General features: G+C 47.1%; 1 protein-coding gene and 2 non-coding genes across 6 annotated transcripts in view; 1 reads left to right on the top strand and 2 right to left on the bottom strand.

Annotated features, from left to right (window-relative positions):
• ARMH1 (armadillo like helical domain containing 1) overlaps window positions 1–4,549 on the top strand; it is a 47,806-nt gene extending 43,257 nt beyond the window's left edge. For 3 of the 4 annotated variants that reach the window (XM_045545596.1, XM_045545595.1, XM_045545599.1), the window contains 6 exons: window positions 3,133–3,258; window positions 3,337–3,409; window positions 3,522–3,651; window positions 3,730–3,807; window positions 4,123–4,204; window positions 4,280–4,549. In XM_045545596.1, coding sequence (XP_045401552.1) covers window positions 3,133–3,258; window positions 3,337–3,409; window positions 3,522–3,651; window positions 3,730–3,807; window positions 4,123–4,204; window positions 4,280–4,395 — 605 coding nt within the window. In that variant the 3' untranslated portion in view covers window positions 4,396–4,549. The remainder of the gene's footprint in view (window positions 1–3,132; window positions 3,259–3,336; window positions 3,410–3,521; window positions 3,652–3,729; window positions 3,808–4,122; window positions 4,205–4,279) is intronic. The other variant, XM_045545598.1, reaches the window with a different exon arrangement.
• Window positions 368–484, bottom strand: LOC123636116. The gene has a single exon (XR_006734330.1). It is a non-coding gene; the product is annotated as a U5 spliceosomal RNA (small nuclear RNA).
• A 7,687-nt stretch (window positions 4,550–12,236) lies between the features above and the next one.
• On the bottom strand, window positions 12,237–12,352 carry LOC123636115. Its single transcript, XR_006734329.1, has one exon. It is a non-coding gene; the product is annotated as a U5 spliceosomal RNA (small nuclear RNA).
• Window positions 12,353–18,970: the final 6,618 nt, after the last annotated feature.

Genomic DNA, 18,970 nt, shown 5'->3' with positions numbered 1-18,970 from the left:
GAGCACAGTGGCTCACGCCTGTAATTCCAGCACTTTGGGAGGCCAAGGCAGGAAGATCGCTTGAAGACAGGAATTCGAGGCCAACCTGAACAAGAGCAAGACCCCATTCTCTACTAAAAAGAGGAAAAATAAGCCAGCCAGGCATGCTGATGCTAATAGTCCCAGCTACTCAAAGGATAAAGGTAGAAGGATCACTTGAGGCCAAGAGTGGAGAATACCGTGAGCTAAACTAACATTACAGCACTCTCAGCCTGGGAAACAGAGCAAGACTCCATCTCAAAAACAAGGGAAGAAAAAAATGCCTAACTGACCATATTTATATGCTAACCAGTCAGCCAAAAGCCTGCTTTTTATAAGACATATATTTAGCCTTGCCTAAGCAAGACCTCAAAAAATTTGGTTGAAAACTCATATCTGTCCCTCTCCATGGAAATCTCTAGTAAAAGGCAAAAGATTTGTGCGTTTTGAAGAGAAACCAGAGTATGCTTATGGCTGTTGTGCCTGGCTTCACACATATTGGCTGGTCCCCCAACCCTTGTGGTGCCTTTGGACGTGCCAACAAAAGCTTTTCTTCCACCGTAGAGAATTGTCCCAAACATGACCTTACTGGGTAAAAATCTCCAGACAAGGAAATAAAATGTTAATTGTCATTATTCAAACAGATAATCCTGGTAATAGTTCTAGGGTGTCTGCATTGCACTCTGGGATGCAAATGAGCTAAGCAGAGGAATAAGAATTTCCCTAATCCTGTCTGCCCTGGGAGTAAATGGAGAAGGGTATGCACTTGATTCCTGAGCTGGGGAGAGCACATGTCCTGTCTTCCATGTAGCAAGCACATGGGTGCAGAGTAGCATTTACCCTAGTATACCATTGCCTTACTATCTCCTCCTGTCCCTTCTAGCTCTGCCTCCATATGGTTCCTTTCTCTTCTTTACAAAAATATATAGCCCTCCCCCATCTTCCCAGGTGCTCCCACAGACCCTCTTTTGACTTCTTTCATAGCACTTGTCACAATACTGTTGCTGCCCAACCGGGTCATTTGCCCACTGCCCAAGAGGAAGCCAATATGCTGAGTCAGCAGGGTTTACGGCAGAGAAAGAGTTTATTCGGCATACCGCTAAGTGGGGAGACAGGAGAAATTTCTCACATCTGCCTCCCCAAGAATTTGGGAGACAGGGTTTTTAAAGACAGTTTAGCGCAGGCAATTGAATCTGCTAGTTGGGTGGGTTTGGGGTGGAACCATAAGATTATACAAATTGTCTTCTTTGTTGACCAGGTTCTTGGGTGGGCGGTCACAAGACCAGTTGAGTCAGTTCCTCAGTATGGGCCACTGGTCTGGGTGGGTCTGGCAGAATGCCAGACCTGGAAGATATCTCAGAAACTACCCAAGTTTCAAAAAGGTGATATTATATCTATGGAGAAAGCTAAAAATCTTTTTGGCCACCAGCTATGTGGCTTCAGAGTGGCAATTATAGAGAAGGAAATAGGGGGACAGTGGCTAATTATTATCATTATTTTTAGCTAGGCCCTTACCACAGTTCTTGTCTTACACCCCTTTTTATTAATTTGTAAGGGTGGTCTCAATATTGTTGCTGCTTGGGAGGAAGAGGAGGAAAAAAATATATATAGAGGGAGAGAGAGTCACTGCCTATTAGTCCTGCTCAGGGAAAGTTGGTTGAACAAATGAATTCCCCAACACCCAGTACAGCACTTTGCACGATAAGTGTTCAAATGCCCAGAAAGGCTGAGTGAATGCTGGAATCAATGAATGCCTAGAGACTATCTACAGAAAAGCCCTGTAGGAAATTCCCTCAATAAATTCGAGTCCCCTCCTTCTTCCTAACCAAATGTTTCCCTCCTTTGTTTCCTCTACTTCCTTGCTGTGTACCTTAAGCAAAGGGCTTCACCCCTCTGTGCCTCATTTCCGCAAGTGTAAAATGGAGAAGGTAACCTCATTTGGTTATGGTGAGCCTCGGAGACATAGCACAGGGCCTCGTCCAAGAAGGGCTCCATACGCTTAGTGAGAAAGAGCTTCTCTCAGCTGCTGCCTACATGGCTTCTTCACTTCACACTTCCTGCCACACATCCCCACCCACTTGCTCTGTCTCCCTCTCATGCCTCATCTTTCTCCATCCTGTCTCCTGTTATTTTATTTATTTATCTATTTAGAGACAGAGTCTGTTGCCGGGGCCACAGTGCAGTGGCAACATCATAGCTCACTGCAGCCTCAAACTCCTGGCGATCTGCCAGCCTGGGCCTCCCAAAGCCCTGGAATTACAGGAGTCAGCCATCTCGCTGGGCCCTGTCTCCCTTTATTTATTATTTTTTTAATTTTATATTTTTAGTTGTCCAGCTAATTTCTTTCTATTTTTTTTTAATGGAGGCAGGGTCTCGCTCTTGCTCAGGCTGTTTTCGAACTCCTGACCTGGAGGGATCCTCCCGCCTCGGCCTCCCAGAGTGCTAGGATTACAGGCGTGAGCCACCACACCTCGCCTGTCTCCCTTTAAAGACCCAGTCCTCTAGCACTCTGGGAGGCTGAGGCAGGAGGATCGCTTGAGGTCAGGAGTTTGAGACCAGCCTGAGCAGGACTGAGACCCCCATCTCTACTAAAAATAGAAAAAATGAGCCGGGTGTGATGGCGTGGGCCTGTAGTCCCAGCTACTTGGGAGGCTGAGGCAGGAGGATTGCCTGACCCCAGGAGTTTGAGGTTGCTGTGAGGTATGATGATGTCATGGCACTCCAGTCCGGGCAACAGAGTGAGGCTCTGTCTCAAAAAATAAATAAATAAATAAAACTAAAAAAAGAAAGACCCAGTCCTTCCCTCTGCCATGAAACCTGGATTCCTTCGAGGGGAAGTATCAGCCTCCATCTCTGATATCTCTGGGCCATCTGGATGGGTGGGATCACCATCCAGCTCTTCCTTTTCCTCCCTCTTCCGCCCCCTCCTCCTCTTCAGCCGAAGTGTCGCCTTCCCAGCTCCCCCTACGCCTGCACAGTGCTGGGCAGAAAAGATGCTAGGACGGGTCAGCAAAGAGGACAGGGTGAAGGAAAGTGACTTGGTTCAAGGGGCTCTTGGCTTCCCTGGAGGGGGAGGGGCCTCAGGCCTCTCCAGCGTCTCTGCCCTTCCCCCAGCCATCGAGCTGATCAAGGACCTGGTCAACTACGACGAAGTGCGCCTGGCGCTGCTCAAGGGCCTGGTGGCTCTGCTGATACCGTCCCTCAAGGAGACCTCCAAACTGCAGTCCAAGATCCTCAGTGGTAGGGACCTGCTCTGATGGGGCTGCCTGGGCAGAGGGAGGGGGTGGCTCCAGTCTTACTGCCGCTCTCCGCCCCCAGACCCCTCGGTTCTCCAGCTCACCGCCCACCTGCCCGCGTTCTTGCAGCAGGCCTCGGCTGCCAAGACCATCGGGTAAGCGGGCAGCGGGTAGTGGGTGGCTGCAGCAGCTCGGCTTGGCACTGCCCGTGGGCCCCGGGAGCGGGAGAGTCCCCAGACGTCGCCATGGACTGAACCCCCGGTCCAGGGTCCTGGCGCGCAGAGACTTCAGCGTCGCTGAGGAGCTGCTGCACCTGAGCGTGGTGCACAGCCTGATGACCGCCATGGGCAACACGGACCACAGCAACAGCCAGCGGCTGGCCAGCCTCACGCTGGAGGTGCGCTAGCCGCGGCCGGGCGGGCGGCAGGGCGGGGGGTGGCAGGCACAGTCACGCAGCCCCTCCCGCCCCCCGCAGTACTTCGTGCAGATGTTCCCCTTGGTGGAGAAGCACGTGCGCAGGTCCATGGGGGAGGAACTCTACCAGCTCTTCCTTGTAAGTGCTGCTTCCCCAGCCCGCCACAAAAGCAGCTGTTGGCTCAGGCAGTATGGTGGCCCTCCACATCAGGGTCCCTGCCCTGGTGCACACCACACGCACAAAATGGGCCTGGCCACGAGCTACACGAGGGACTGCCCTGGCCTGGGCCCCTCCACTATCTTGCTCTTCCCTTTCTCTCCTTTCAGTTGGCTGGGAGCCTACCCCCTACCCACCCTCCCACTCCCAAACCCCCAACATCCCTCTGTCCACACCCAACTCCAAGGCCAGACTGCCCTGACACCCCAGCCCGGTCCCCCTTGCTCCTGTCTTTAGAGCAACCCTGAGGACTTGTACATGAAAATAGACAGCATTCAAGCAGACATCTTGGCGGCCAACAAAGTCAACGTTAGCAAAAGTGAGTGAGGAAGGAGGGGAGCTGGGGCACAGACACAGCCAGCTCCTGGCTCATGCTCGCTGTTCCTGCCCCCAGCACTGTACCTCTGTAGCAGAAGCTGCAGCCATGTGAACTTTCCCTTCGGCCCTCATAGTGGGGATGAGATGGCCTGCGTCACACACTACCAGGAGGATGCGAAATCAAAGGAGTAACAGCCCCTGAGGCAAACCGAGACGGCCAAGGCTGTGTGGCAGGGAAGCCTGGCAGAAGGAAGGAGCTTAGGGTTGGATCAGGGGACTCCACTTGGCCCTAGGTGGGAGGCTGGGGGTTAGGCTTTCCAGTGGGGAAAGGAGAGCTGCTGGCTCAATAAACAGTCTTGATAGCTATCTGTTCTGTGTGTGTGTGGAGGGGAAAGGGAGATCAATGAGAACTATGTGATAGATTAGGGTGCCTGTGCTCACCAAATTAAAAAGCAAGTCCAAGCTAGGCATGGTGGTACACGCCTGTAGTCCCAGCTACTCCAGAGGCTGAGGCTGAGGATCGCTTGAGCCCAGGAGTTCGAGGTCACCCTGGGCAACACAGCGAGACCCCTTCTCAAAAAAAATAAAAACAAAACAAAACAAAATAACAGGTCCAGAGGGAAGGATCACTAATACCCTGGAAGGTTCAAGAGCCTCACCTTAGTTCCCTGATGGCCCCTGTACTCTCTCCTCCAGAACACCATGCCCACCTGGTTTTTCTCCTGCCTCTCTGGTTGCTTCTTCTCATTCTCTTTTGCTGATTTCTCCTCTTCAGTCCAACCTCTTTCAAGTTGGAGTGAAGCAGGATTCTGACTTTGACCCTCTTCTCCATCTACTTTTACACCCTGGTGAACTCATCTTCTCTCAGAGCTTCAAATACCATTTATATGCCAATGACTCCTACATTTCTATTTCCAGCTAAACATTTCCACCTCACTGTGTCTAAAACTGAACTCCTAATCCTGTGCCACCTTCCCCAATTCACCTGATAGCAACTCATCCTTCCTGTAACTCACAACAAAATAGTGGAGTGCTCCTTGATGTCTCCTTTAACATCCATGGCTATTCTGTCTGCTGACTCTGCCTTCCAAATACATCCAGAATCCAACCTTCTGTCACTACCCACATCGCTAGAACCCTGGGCTGAGGCCACCATCATCTCTCCCCCATGTTACTCTTTCCTCCCCCTTTGTTTTCAATACAGTTGCCAGTGTGGTCCTTTTAAACTTCAGATTCTGTCACTCTGCTCAAAACCTTGCAGGGCTCCCCATTTCATTGAGTAAAGCTGAAGCCCTTACTATGGCCTACACAGCCCTAGGCGGTCTGGTCTCCCATTACCCCTCTGAACTCTTCTGCTTTTCTCTCTCCTTCACACTGGCCTCCCTTGCTGGCTCTTGAAATTGACAAATAAGCTGTTGCCTTAGAGCTTTTGTACTGGCTGTTTACTCAGCCTAGAGCCTCACTCCACATATCTATGGACATGGCTAACTCCCTCATCTCCCTTCAACTCTCTACACAAACTTCACTTTCTCAATGAGCGCTAACATCGTGCAGTGGAGTACAGTGACGCCAACATAGCTGACTCATTGCAACCTTGACCTCTCCAGCTTGAGATCCTCCTGCCTCAGCCCCCCGAGGTGCTGGGACTACAGGCATGTGCCACCATGCCCTGCTAATATTTTATTATTTTTTGTAGAGACGGGAGTCTCCGTATGTTGCCCAGGCTGGTCTTAAACTCCTGGCCTCAAGTGATCCTTCTGCCTCCACCTCCCAAAGTGCTGGGATTACAGGTGTGAGCCACCATACCCAGCCAAGGGCCACTCTTTTTTTTTTTTTTTTGAGACAGAGTCTCACTCTGTTGCCCCTGCTAGAGTGCCGTGGCGTCAGCCTAGCTCACAGCAACCTCAAACTCCTGGGCTTAAACAATCCTTCTGCCTCAGCCTCCCAAGTAGCTGGGACTACAGGCATGTGCCACCATGCCCGGCTAATTTTTTTCTCTATATATTTTTAGCTGTCCAAATCATTTCTTTCTATTTTTAGTAGAGATGGGGTTTCACTCTTGCTCAGGCTGGTCTCGAACTCCTGACCTTGAGAGATCCTTCCCGCCTTGGTCTCCCAGAGTGCTAGGATTACAGGCATGAGCCACCGCACCCGGCCAAGGGCCACTCTTTTAAATTGCAGTGTGCACTATCTCTCTCTATACTCACCCTCCTCCCACTCTGCTATTTTTTCTGTAGTATTACCTTATTTATTACGTTTATTTATTGTCTGTCTCTCCACCTGACTGTAAGCTCCACTAGGGTAGGGATATTTCTTTTTCTCTTTTTTTCTTTTTTTGCCCTCCCCTCCCCAGGATATTTCTTTTATTTACTGATACATTCCCAAACGCTTAGGACAATGCCTGGCAAGCATGAGTCAATGACGGAGGTACTGTGAGGCAATTGTCCCTCCAAGTCAGAGGAAATAAGTGGCTGTAATTCTCCAGGCAGCCACAAGAGGGCATTACCAGCCCTGATATTGTTGGCTTAGGGCAGCAGCTCAGATTTCCTCAAACTGAATTTGAGCCTCAGCTTTCCTCTATTTGGACCTAGCGATGAGAAAAAAGCTAACAAAATATGGTTGCATTTTCCACAATGCTAAGTGGATTTCCTACAGTCCTCAAACCTGGATTTAAAAAAATAAAAATAATAAATGGATTTTCTATTTTAGACAGGTGTTTTTTATGCTGAAATCTTACTGTTTTTAGTCTTGAAATGTCCTTCCCCCCTAAAGCCTGATCCGATGGATAAATGTCCTTTTTTTGGTATGATAATGGTAAAAAATAGTATCCCAGAATATTTTTGGAAATTTTAATAATTGGAAAATCCAAAAATTTGGAAACCACTGATCTTGTTAAGGGCCAAAAGCTTCAAGACTACTGACTGTTATAACTTTTGGCCATATAATGTTAAAGGCTGAAATTTTAACATTGTCAAAGCTATTTCTATAATGTCATAGTATAAGTTTCATGCCGAAAAATCATTAACCTGCTATCTCGCTTCTATAAAACTGCTTGCTAAAGACAGTGCCCCAAGGGTGGGAATGCAACACCCATGTTCTGCATGACCAAGGCCTAAACTGCCCAGATCCTGTTGCACCAGGACATGAGAGTGAAGTAATGCTGCTTTTTGCCCCTGTAGTCATGCTTGCTCTGCCCCAGTGATTTTTCACCCACGATAAAAGCTTTCTGCTTCAAAGGCTGAAATCTGTGCTGCCGCCTTTGGCCAAAGGCGGCGGCACAGAGAGCAGCCTCTGGCCAGCTAAGACTCCTAATTTGGCTCAATTCGGTCTTTAGGTGGTCATTTCTCGAGTCTCAGACCGTAACAGTCTAAAGTGCTCATAGTTTAATAAAAACAACAGAATTTTTAGAAACTAAGTCTTGGCCAGGTGTGGTGGTTCATTCCTGTAATCCCAGCACTTTGGGAGGCTGAAGCAGAAGGATTGCTTAAGTCCAGGAGTTTGAGACCAGCCTGGGCAACAGAGCAAGACCCCATCTCTACTAAATATAAAAAAATTAGGCGGGTGTGGTAGTGCGCGCCCATAGTCCCAGCTAATCCTGAGGCTGAGGCAGGAGGATCTCTTGAGCTGGGAGTTGGAGGTTGTAGTGAGCTGTGATCACGCCACTGCACTCCAGCCTGGGCAACCAAGTTAGACTCTGTCTCAAAAAAATAAATTAATAAAAATAAAGACTAAATCTTAAGTATGACACAAATATCTAAAATATATACAGTAGTCCTGCTTATCCACACTTTTGACGCTTTCCGTGGTTTCAGTTACCTATGGTACAGTGCAGTAAGATATTTTGAGAAAAAGAGACCACATTCAGAAAACTTTTATTACAGCATATTGTTATAATTGTTCTATTTTATCATTAGTTATTGCTACTCTCTTACCATATCTAATTTATAAATTAAACTTTATCATCAATATGTACGTATGGGCCGGGCGCGATGGCTCACGCCTGTAATCCTAGCACTCTGGGAGGCTGAGGCGGGTGGATCGTTTGAGCTCAGGAGTTCGAGACCAGCCTGAGCAAGAGCGAGACCCCTAAAAATAGAAAAAAATTAGCTGGAAAACTAAAAATATATAGAAAAAAATTAGCCGGGCATGGTGGTGCAAGCCTATAGTCCCAGCTACTCAGGAGGCTGAGGCAGAGGGATTGCTTGAGCCCAGGAGTTTGAGGTTGCTGTGAGCTAGGCTGACACCATGGCACTCTAGCCCGGGCCACAGAGCAAGGCTCTGTCTCAAAAAAAAAAAAAAAGAAAAAGAAAAATTTCCCAAATTGCCCCCAAAATGTACCTTCTATTTTCTTCTCTCTCTCTCTCTCTTGTTTTGGTTACTTGGTTTTAGGATCCAATTAAGATTTGTATATTGTATTTGGTTGTCATGTACTATACATAGTTTATTTTTAAAGCTCAAATTTATACATTGTCTTCATCCACACAAAAATTTGAAATCACAGATAAACCTGATATTTTCTGTTTTTATCTATCTCATCCGTGACTTATTTCTTTGCCTTTGCTTGAACAGAAAGTGTTGATTCACACAGTTGTTGTTTTTTGTTTTTTTTTCCCCCTGAGACAGAAACTTACTCTGTTGCCCGGGCTAGAGTGCCGTGGCGTCAGCCTAGCTCACAGCAACCTCAGACTCCTGGGCTCAAGACATCCTTCTGCCTCAGCCTCCCAAGTAGCTGGGACTACAGGCATGCGCCACCATGTCCAGCTAATTTTTTCTAAATATTTTTAGTTGTCCAGCTAATTCCTTTCTATTTTTAGTAGAGACGGGGTCTCGCTCTTGCTCAGGCTGGTCTCGAACTCCTGAGCTCAAATAATTCACCCGCCTCGATCTCCCAGAGTGCTAGGATTACAGGCATGAGCCACCGTGCCTGGCTGATTCACACAGTTTTAAACAGTTTGCTTTGCTATCTCAGGGTAGCCTGATCTAGAGGCACAAAGGGGAGGAGGAAATGTGTTTCACAGCTATATCAATAACAATATTAAACAACAGACCCTATCCATTTAATAGGCAAGGTTTACCTTCAGAGAAGATGGAGCTAAGTGACAAATACCTGTCGTTAGCCTTTGCCTTGTGGTGACTGTAACAGTTTCTGGCACTTTTGTGAGTATATTTAGACCTAGGCAACAGATTGGTTAGATACTTCACGTCATCTTGAGTTTCATCAAACCATTATAACCATCATCAAATGTCTTTCCCAACTTTCTTTTTTTTTTTTTTTTTTTTTTTTTTTCAGAGACAGGGTCTTGCTCTGTCACCCAGGCTGGAGTGCAGGGGGGAGCTATCATAGCTCACTGTAACTCGAACTCCTGGGCTAAAGTGATCCTCCTGCCTCAGCTCCTGAGTAGCTGGGACCACAGACGTGCCACCAGGGCCGGCTAATGTGTTTTATGTTTTGTAGGGATGCCATCTGGCCATGTTGCCCAGGCTGGTCTCAAACTCCTGCCCTCAAGCAATCCTCCTTCCTTGACCTCCCAAAGGGGTGGAATTACAGAATTACAGGCATGAGCCACCCCACCCAGTCCTCAACTTTCCTATTTCTAATAAGAGATCCAGTTTTAGTTGTTTGTTTTTTGTTTTTGGTTTTTTTTTTCTGGAGACCGAGTCTCACTCTGTTGCCCGGGTTAGAGTGCCATGGCGTCAGCCTAGCTCACAGCAACCTCAAACTCCTGGGCTCAAGCAATCCTCCTGCCTCAGCCTCCAGAGTAGCTGGGACTACAGGCATGTGCCACCATGCCCAGCTAATTTTTTCTCTATATATTTTAGCTGTCCATATAATTTCTTTCTATTTTTAGTAGAGACGGGGTCTCGCTCTTGCTCAGGCTGATCCGGAACTCCTGAGCTCAAACGATCTGCCCACCTCGGCCTCCCAGAGTGCTAGGATTACAGGCATGAGCCACCACGCCCAGCCCTAGTTGTTATTTTTTGGTTTTGTTTTTTTGAGACAGAGTCTCACTCTGTCCCTCAGGCTAGAATGCAGTGGTGTCATCACAGCTCACGGCAACCTCAAACTCCTCAGCTCTAGTGATTCTTCTGCCTCAGCCTCCCAACTAGATGACTACAGATTCCTGCCACTACACCCACCTAATTTTTTCTAATTTTTGTAGAGAAGGGGTATGTATTTATTACTCAGGCTGGTCTGAACTGGCCTCAAGCAATCCTCCTGCCTTGGCCTCCCACAGTGCCAGGATTACAGGTGTGAGCCACCTTGCCCAGCCCCAGTTCTAGTTTTAAGACTAAATTACTTTATCAAAAATATATATATATGTATTTATAATACATGTCATACAAAAACCAGCCAATCATACTTCAGGTTTTTTTTCTAGCTTTTTAAAAAGCAGCTGAACACGGTGGCTCATGCCTGTAATCCCAATACTTTGGAAGGCAAGGCCAAGAAGGGAGAATCATGTGAGGCCAGGAGTTTGAGACCCCCCCTGGGCAACAGAGCGAGACCCCATCTGTATAAAATTTTAAAAATTAGCAGGGGATAGTGGTGCACATCTGTAGTCCCAACTACATGGAAAGCTGAGGCAGGAGGATTGCGTGACCCCGAAGGTTGGGGTTGCAGTGAGCTGTGATGGTGTCACTAACTGCACTCCAGCCTGGGTGACAGAGTGAGACCCTCTCTCTGGAAAAAAAAAAAAAAAAAAAGCAGTCAAACTTACATAAGTGCAATACTTAGAGCCAGAGCCCCAGAAAGGTGTCTGGACCCTGCCTGGGGTGCTCTCTGACACTTCCTTGAAAAACGTTTGTGAACAGACATGCCCCAGCTTGAACTTTAAAAAAGCATTTTATTCTAGGATTAAACACAAACACGATATTCCATAGGCAGGAAACATTTGTTAGGATTTGTTAGGCTATGTACCAGGCCGCGGGCGAGGCACAGGATGCGTTCAAGCTAATGCTCGGTGGTGTCCAACGTGTGAACATTTTGTCCATTACAAATTTGAAGCCTTGGGGATGAAGTGTATGCCACCATCTCTGCGAAGGGACTTGCACTGTGGTTGACAGCGGTAAGGCTTCGCTGGGCGCCGCCTACTGGGTGCCCCTGGAGAGAGCTGTTCCTCCTCACCCCTCACCCCCACCCCCACCCCCATCCCCGCCTCCCGAGTGAGGACACTCGTCCCTTCTCCCTCCATTGGGGGTCAGCGTGGCAACTCCAAGGACTTCCCACCACCCCGCGAGAACAAGCTGTGCAATCGCAACCACACCTTAGACACGGAATGTTGTCTAGAGCTGTGGTCCCCAACCACCGGGCCGCAGACCGGTACCAGTCCGTGGCCTGCTAGAGACCGGGCCACAGAGCTCGGCCGCCCCCCGCCCCCCTTTCCCGTCTTCCTGGTCCCCCCATTTCCCCATCCTCCTTGTCAGCCCCCCGGCCGCCGTCCGTGGAAAAATTGTCTTGACATGAAACTTGGGAACTGGGGACCACATAGCAGGTGAGCCGCGGGCGAGCATCGCCCGAGCCCTACCCTAGTCCGTGGAAAAATTGTCTTCTATGATACCGGTACCTGGTACCAAAAATGTTGGGGACCGCTGGTCCATAGGGAATCCTGCGGGCAGGGATACTCATTGAGCAGGGCGACCTGCAGCATCCACTCAGAGGAGCTGGTCCCTTGGAGCCGGAGGGAGACCCATCCACGTGGACAGATTCGCAGCACTGCACTACCGCAGTACTGCACTTGCCGTTCGTGCTGACGTCAGAACAGCGAGAGGGACAGCGACAACCCATTACTTGAGATGCACGTGCAGGACATAGCTGTGGTGTTACTGTGTGACAGCCCCCAAAAGACACGCAAGAAACAACCATCGTGTTCGCTACAATAACACCCCCTAAAAAAATATCTGAGGTGTAATTTCAAAAGTATTTTCACACACACGCAAAAAAAACACCCCACACTTTACAAAAAAGCACAAACCAACACTTCAAACAGTAACTAAAAGTCTCCAAAGGTCTTACTTTTTCACTTTCTTAGATTAGCCCTGCAAACGCAAGGCCTCAAAAAATTGGATTGAAACTCAGAATTGCTCCTCTCCACGGAAATCTTTAGTAAAAGGCGAAAGATTTATACGATCTGAAGAGAAACCAGAGCATATGCCCTGCTTCTCGCACACAGTCCTCGAGTAACTGTAACTACTAGTATAGAAATGTTAACTATTTACCCAATAGAACTAGTGACTTCCGTTTTTATCTCAGATAATTTCGTGAAAGCAATTTTATTTTTAGGGAAAATAAAAGAGGAATAAAATAAAAGGAAGAATCTACTCTTAAAGTAGAAAATGTCCTGCGTGCAATGCATTGTGGGTATGTAAATGACGCCGAGTCACCGCCCTCCGAAATACCTTCACTAATTCATTAGTTTTCCGTGGCTGCCACCAGGGGGCAGAACGGAAAACAGGTTTACAGAAATACGCCTGGTCCAACTAGAAAGTCTGCCTTTGTTTTATAATTAACACTCCAAATAAAAATTCTCTTGAATTAAAAAATAAAAAGGCTTGAAAATAATTGTCTTCGTACAGACATTCAACAAAAACTTATTGAGTACTAAATGTGTCAAACCCTGTGCTAGGCCCTAGGAGACAGGCATCTGTGATGAGCACTGAACTGGATGTTCAGTGACACAGAGGCCAAGCATTAAAGGATCCAAAGAAGTAGTGTGGTGATGGCATTATAGGCAAAAGGTGAGCAGTGTGAGCCTGAGTGGTGAGAGGGCAGATGGCTAAATAGCAGGGACCACATCTTTTTTTTTTTTTTTGAGACAGAGTCTCACTCTGTTGCCCTGGCAACAGTGCCGTGACGTCACCCTAACTCACAGCAACCTCAAACTCCTGGGCTCAAACAGTCCTCTTGCCTCAAGCTCCTGAGTAGCTGGGACTACAGGCATGTGCCACCATGCCCAACTAATTTTGTTTATATATATTTTTAGTGGTCTGGCTAATTTCTTTCTATTTTTAGTAGAGACAGGATCTCGCTCTTGCTGAGACTGATCTCGAACTCCTGTGCTCAAACAATCCACCCACCTCGGCCTCCCAGAGTGTTAGGATTACAGGCGTGAGCCACTGCGCCCGGCTGTGGGACCACATCTTGATGGAACTTTCACGCCAAGCTAAGAGCTTGGATTTACCTTGAGGACAATGGGGAGTCATTGAAAAGCTTTATAGGGAATAATATGATCACATTACTGTTTTAAACCATCATCAGCATCACCTGGAGTCATGGGTGAATTATGTCATCCTCCCCTCTAAAATTCATAGGTTGAAGTCCTAATCCCCAGTACCTCAGAAAATGAGTTTATTTGGAAATAGGGTCATTGTAGATGTAATACATTGAGATGAGGGCTTTAGAACTGTGAGATAATAAATTTCTACTGTTTAAGCCACCCAGTTTGTGGCACTTTGTTAAAAGGTAGCCCCAGCAAATACACCTATTACACCAGGGCACTTCTTAGGGATGCAAATTATCAGGCCCTATTCCAGACCAAATGAATCAGAAACTCTTCAGTGGGACCCAGTAATCTGAGTCCTCCAGGTGATTTTGCAGCAGGCTAAACTGAGAACCACTGGACAGACATTCTGACTCAAGTATGGTGGTTGTATGGACAGCAAGAAGTTTGGGAGATAACTTAGGAAACTGAGCAGTAAAGCCAGAGAGAAATCAATGGTGGTCTGGACCAGGCAATGGCCTGGATTGCCCAAGGAAAGTGCATAAAGTGCAGAGAGACAAAAGCCTAGGCTAGGTCTCAGAGAGCAGCAACATAAAGAGGTGCAGCAGGAGGAGCATTTGAAGAACAGGAAGGCAGAAAAGAAACCAGTGCAGAAACCAAGGACAGAAAAGAAATTTCAAGAAAGGGGCTGGGTGCAGTGCCTGTAATCCTGGCACTCTGGGAGGCCGAGGAGGGAGGATTGCTTGAGGTCAGAAGTTCGAGACCAGCCTGAGGAAAAAGTGAGACCCCAGTCTCTACTAAAAATAGAAAAAGTTAGCCAAGCCTGGTGGCACACACCTGTAGTCTTAGCTATTCAGGAGGCTGAGGAAGGAGGATCGCTTGGGCCCAGGAGTTTGAGGTTGCTGTGAGCTAGGCTGATGCCACGGCACTCTAGCCCAGGCAACAGAGTGAGACTCTGTCTCAAAAAAAATGAAAAGAGGTTAACCAAGGCACAATAATTTTTATTTAAATTTTTAAAAAAAAGAGGCTGGGCACGGTGGCTCACGCCTGTAATCCTAGCACTCTGGGAGGCTGAGGCAGGCAGATTGTTTGAGCTCAGGAGTTTGAGACCAGCCTGAGCAAGAGCGAGACCTCATCTCTACTAAAAATAGAAAGAAGTTAGCTGGACAACTAAAAATATTTAGAAAAAATTAGCCGGGCATGGTGGCACATACCTGTAGTCCCAGCTACTTGGAAAGCTGAGGCAGAAGGATTGCTTGAGCCCAGGAGTTTGAGGTTGCTGTGAGCTAGGCTGACGCCACGGCACTCTAGCCTGGGCAACAGAGACTCTGTCTCAAAAAAAAAAAAAAAAAAGAATATGATGTAAGGGGTTGCTAGCAAGTTCAACTATCAACAAGAACCCTCTTGGGTTCTTCCTGGAACCTTTTCTACTTGGCTGTCCTGAGCATGTTGGCTTTTAACGTGATGACTGTCATCTAACTCATGATCACAAGGTGGCTGTCACAACTCCAGAAAGAACATCCATGTCCAAGGCAAGAAAAAAAAGGATGACACAAAGGAAGCATCCTCTATGTATTCCCTTTGATTAGAAAACATCCTATCTTGCCCTCAGACACTCCTGCTTTCATCCCATTGGCCAGAACCGTCGCATGGCCAGCTCTCACTGCATGGGGGCTGGGAGAGCAAGTACAGTATGTAAAGCTTTCTCAGTCTCTAAAGTGGAGACGAATAAGGAAGAAGTGGGTTGGGAATGGCTGCTGGATTAGCCAACAGTGTGTGTCACAAACAATTGGCTCATTTGTTTTCAATCTCCCTTGTTTTCTTTGTCCCTTCCTGATGCCTTTTGGATGAATCCTCACCCGGGTCCCCTTGCTCACCATTTCATTTTGGCTGTAACCATTCTGCTATTCAATCCATGTATGAATTTCGACTCTTAAATTTCTGAAACCCAGTATTTCCAATTGATTCCTCTTGCTTGTTGCTGTGTTATGTCAATAATAGCCTTCCTTATCTTTTGAAGGTATTTATTATGCTTATTTCAAACTTCAGTAGATCTATTAATTCTGCTTCATCTAATATTAGTTTCTCAGTTTGTTGTTTTTCTGTTATTGACAATGTGTACCCCTTTGAGTTCATATCACTTTGGGGCTATCAATGATTTTGGCAAGGGAAGACTAAAGCCCAGACCCTAGGACATAACAGTGAAGGAGGAGGTGGGCGACGATGTTTCTGGTCCGTCTACTGGTCTGGCCTTACCCAGCCAGGCTGGAGTGCTGGAATGGTGCTGCTGTTCTTCTGCCTCACAGTGGCAGTGGGGCACGTAATGACCCACCCAGGGCCTTAGAGGGTGAGATATGGTGGGGAGAGGCAATAGTAAACACAACTAAAAAGCTCTCCCAGCAGGGCATGGTGGCTCATACCTGTAATCCCAGCACTCTGGGAGGCTCAGGTGGCAAGGCAGGAGGATCGCTTGAGCTCAGGAGCTTGAGGCTGCACGGAGCTATCTTGCCACCGCACTCAGCTCTCCCTCAGATTGCCCCCACGTCAAGGTGCCTGGCTCTCTTCCACTCTGGCTGCACTCATGGTCTCCCACAGCTGCCCCCAACCACCTTCTGTCTCCTCATGGTTTCTCAGTGTTTACTTTAGTTTCTCAAATCCTCAACCTCTCTTCATTTCTTTTTCTTCTTCATTGTTGTTGTTCAATGGAAAATCTCCAGCAAACAAAAGTTGAGCACAATGGACCCCCTTTCTTATCATGCAGCAACCAAGCAACTACAATCATCAACTCACAGCCACATCATCTGTCCTCACCCCTCACCTCTGGCCTGCTGGATTATTGGATTTTTTTTTTTTTTTTTTTTGAGACAGGGTCTTGCTCTGTTGTCCAGGCCTGAGTGCAGTGGTACAATCATAGCTTACTGCAGCCTTGAACTCTTGGCCTCAAGCGATCCACCAGCCTAGGCCTCTCAAAGCCCTGGAATTACAGGGGTCAGCCACCATGTTGGGCCCTGTCTCCCTTTAAAGACCCAGTCCTCTAGAACTTTGGGAGGCTCGACCTTCATAAACTCTCACCCCCATTACTTCATCAAGACTGCATGCATAAGGTCACCAATGACTTAGGTGGCTTTGCTCAGCCCTTCAAACCACACTAATCCCATCTCCTTTGCTGGCTCCTCCTCCTCTGCCCTACCTCAAAATATTGGCAAAACCCATTGCTCAATTATAGATGCTCTTCTCATCTCCACCTAGATCTCATTCAGTTTCATGACTCTAAATACCATCTATATAATGCTGACTGCCAAATCTCAGTCTCTGGCCTTAGCTCTTCCTCAGCTCCTTGCCTGGATATCCAACTGCTCACTTGACACTGCCACTCAGGTGTTTTGTAGACATCCCAGATTTAAAATGAACAAAATGAAACTCTTGACTAACCCCCCAACTTCACAATATCCCTCAGTCAGAAACCAGGAGTCAGTCATGATTACCTCTGTCTTTCACATCCAATGTATCAGCAAGACCCATTCGCTCCACCTCCCAAACATGGTGCATCCTTAATCAATTCTCTCAGCTACATTTCCACTGTCACTAGCGTGGGCTAGGCCAGAAAAATCTCTTATCCACTTAATGATCTCCTCACTCACAGTCTTACCTCCTTCAAATCACTCTCCACACAACAGGAAGCCTTGTTGATAGAAAATAAAATGTAGAATCAAAAGAAAATCCAGGCCGGGCGCAGTGGCTCACGCCTGTAATCCTAGCACTCTGGGAGGCCGAGGCAGGCGGATCGTTTGAGCTCAGGAGTTCGAGACCAGCCTGAGCAAGAGCGAGACCCCGTCTCTACTAAAAATAGAAAGAAATTATCTGGCCAACTAAAATATATATAGAAAAAATTAGCCGGGCATGGTGGCACATGCCTGTAGTCCCAGCTACCCGGGAGGCTGAGGCAGTAGGATTGCTTCAGCCCAGGAGTTTGACGTTGCTGTGAGCTAGGCGGATGCCACGGCACTCACTCTAGCCCAGGCAACACAGCGAGACTCTGCCTCAAAAAAAAAAAACAAAACAACAAAATCCAAAAATAAGAAGCAAAAGCTGCTCCAGATGAGAAGGAATCAGTGAAAGATCTCCTGATACACGAAAAAAATCAAAGTGAAAGGACACTCTCAAAAGAAAGCAGTAACTCTGTACCAATAGAAACCAACCAAAATGAGAATATTGAAATGACTGATAAAGAATTTTGAATATGAATTGTAAGGAAGCTCAGAAAAAAGAAAAAACAGAAACCCTACACAAAGAAACCACAAAAGCAATACAGGAAGTGAATGAAAAATTCACTAACACTAAAGAAATTGAAATCATTAAAAAAATCAAGCAGAGCTTCTGGAAATGAAAATTTCATTCAGGGAAATAGAAAACAGTAGAAAGCCTTAAGATTAGGCTAGATCAGGCAGAAGAATCTCAGGGCTAGAAGACAACACCTTTGAAGAAAGCAAAATGTAAATCAGATTTTGTCACTCTCCTGCCTAAAATTCAATCTCATAAGCAAAAAAGCCAAAATTAATATAGGATATAAGATGCTAAATGATCTCGCCCCTGCCCACCTCTTTAACTTCATCTCATGCTCTTCTCTCTCTCACCCATTGCCTTCCAGCCACAGTGGCTTATTTCAATTTTTCAAAGAAGACCAACTTCTTTCCTACCTAAGGGCCTTTGCACATACTATTCTAACATCTTTGTCTGGAAGGCTCTCCACCTTCCTGCCGTCCATTTTGGCATGGCTAGCTCTTTTTTTTTTTTTTTTTCCTCCAGACTTAGGTTAAATATCACTTCAAAGATTTCTTCTCTGTCATTTTATCTTAAAATAGGTTTCTCCATTATTCTCTATCCCAGCCCTTGGCTTCCCTCAGAGGGCTGACCACAATTCATAATTTACTTATGTACTTTTTGACCCCTTCTCACATTAGAAATGTTAGGTCAAGAAGATTAGGAACTATGTGTGTAGTTCACTCCTACTATCTCCATCGCCTGTCACCATGCTTAGCATGTGGTAGACGATAAATATCCGGTGAAGTGACCTCCAGGCACTTCATATGTAATCCTCAAGTGAGGAAACACGCTCCTCCATTGTGCAAAAGGGGAAACCAAGAGTCAAGTTTCTAACATGTTCAAGTCAATGAGCTGCCAACTGAAGAAGCTAGGATTTCAACCCAAGTCTGTAGAATCCCAAAGTCCCCACTGTCGAACCATACTGAAGTCTCCCAGTTTTCGGGAACCCCGCAGTACGAAAGGACCAGGGGTGGTGGTAGCTCATGCCTGTGATCCCAGCACTGTAGGGGACCAAGGCGGGTGGATCGCTTGAACTCCTGGCAACCAGGAGTTCAACGTTACAGTGAGCTGTAGCTGGGCGAGAACCTATCTCTAAAAAATAAAACAAACAAACACACAGAATCACTAACATCCGCAAAAGGACCCAGCACAACGGCAGAAACCGAGACGCTCCGGCAGACACATTGGCGAAGTTCCCAACAGGCACAGCGCTCGGGGGCGTGGCC

The sequence above is a fragment of the Lemur catta genome, chromosome 3, assembly GCF_020740605.2.
Source record: "Lemur catta isolate mLemCat1 chromosome 3, mLemCat1.pri, whole genome shotgun sequence".
Classification (NCBI taxonomy): domain Eukaryota; kingdom Metazoa; phylum Chordata; class Mammalia; order Primates; family Lemuridae; genus Lemur; species Lemur catta.
This window is presented reverse-complemented; position numbering and strand designations above follow the sequence as displayed.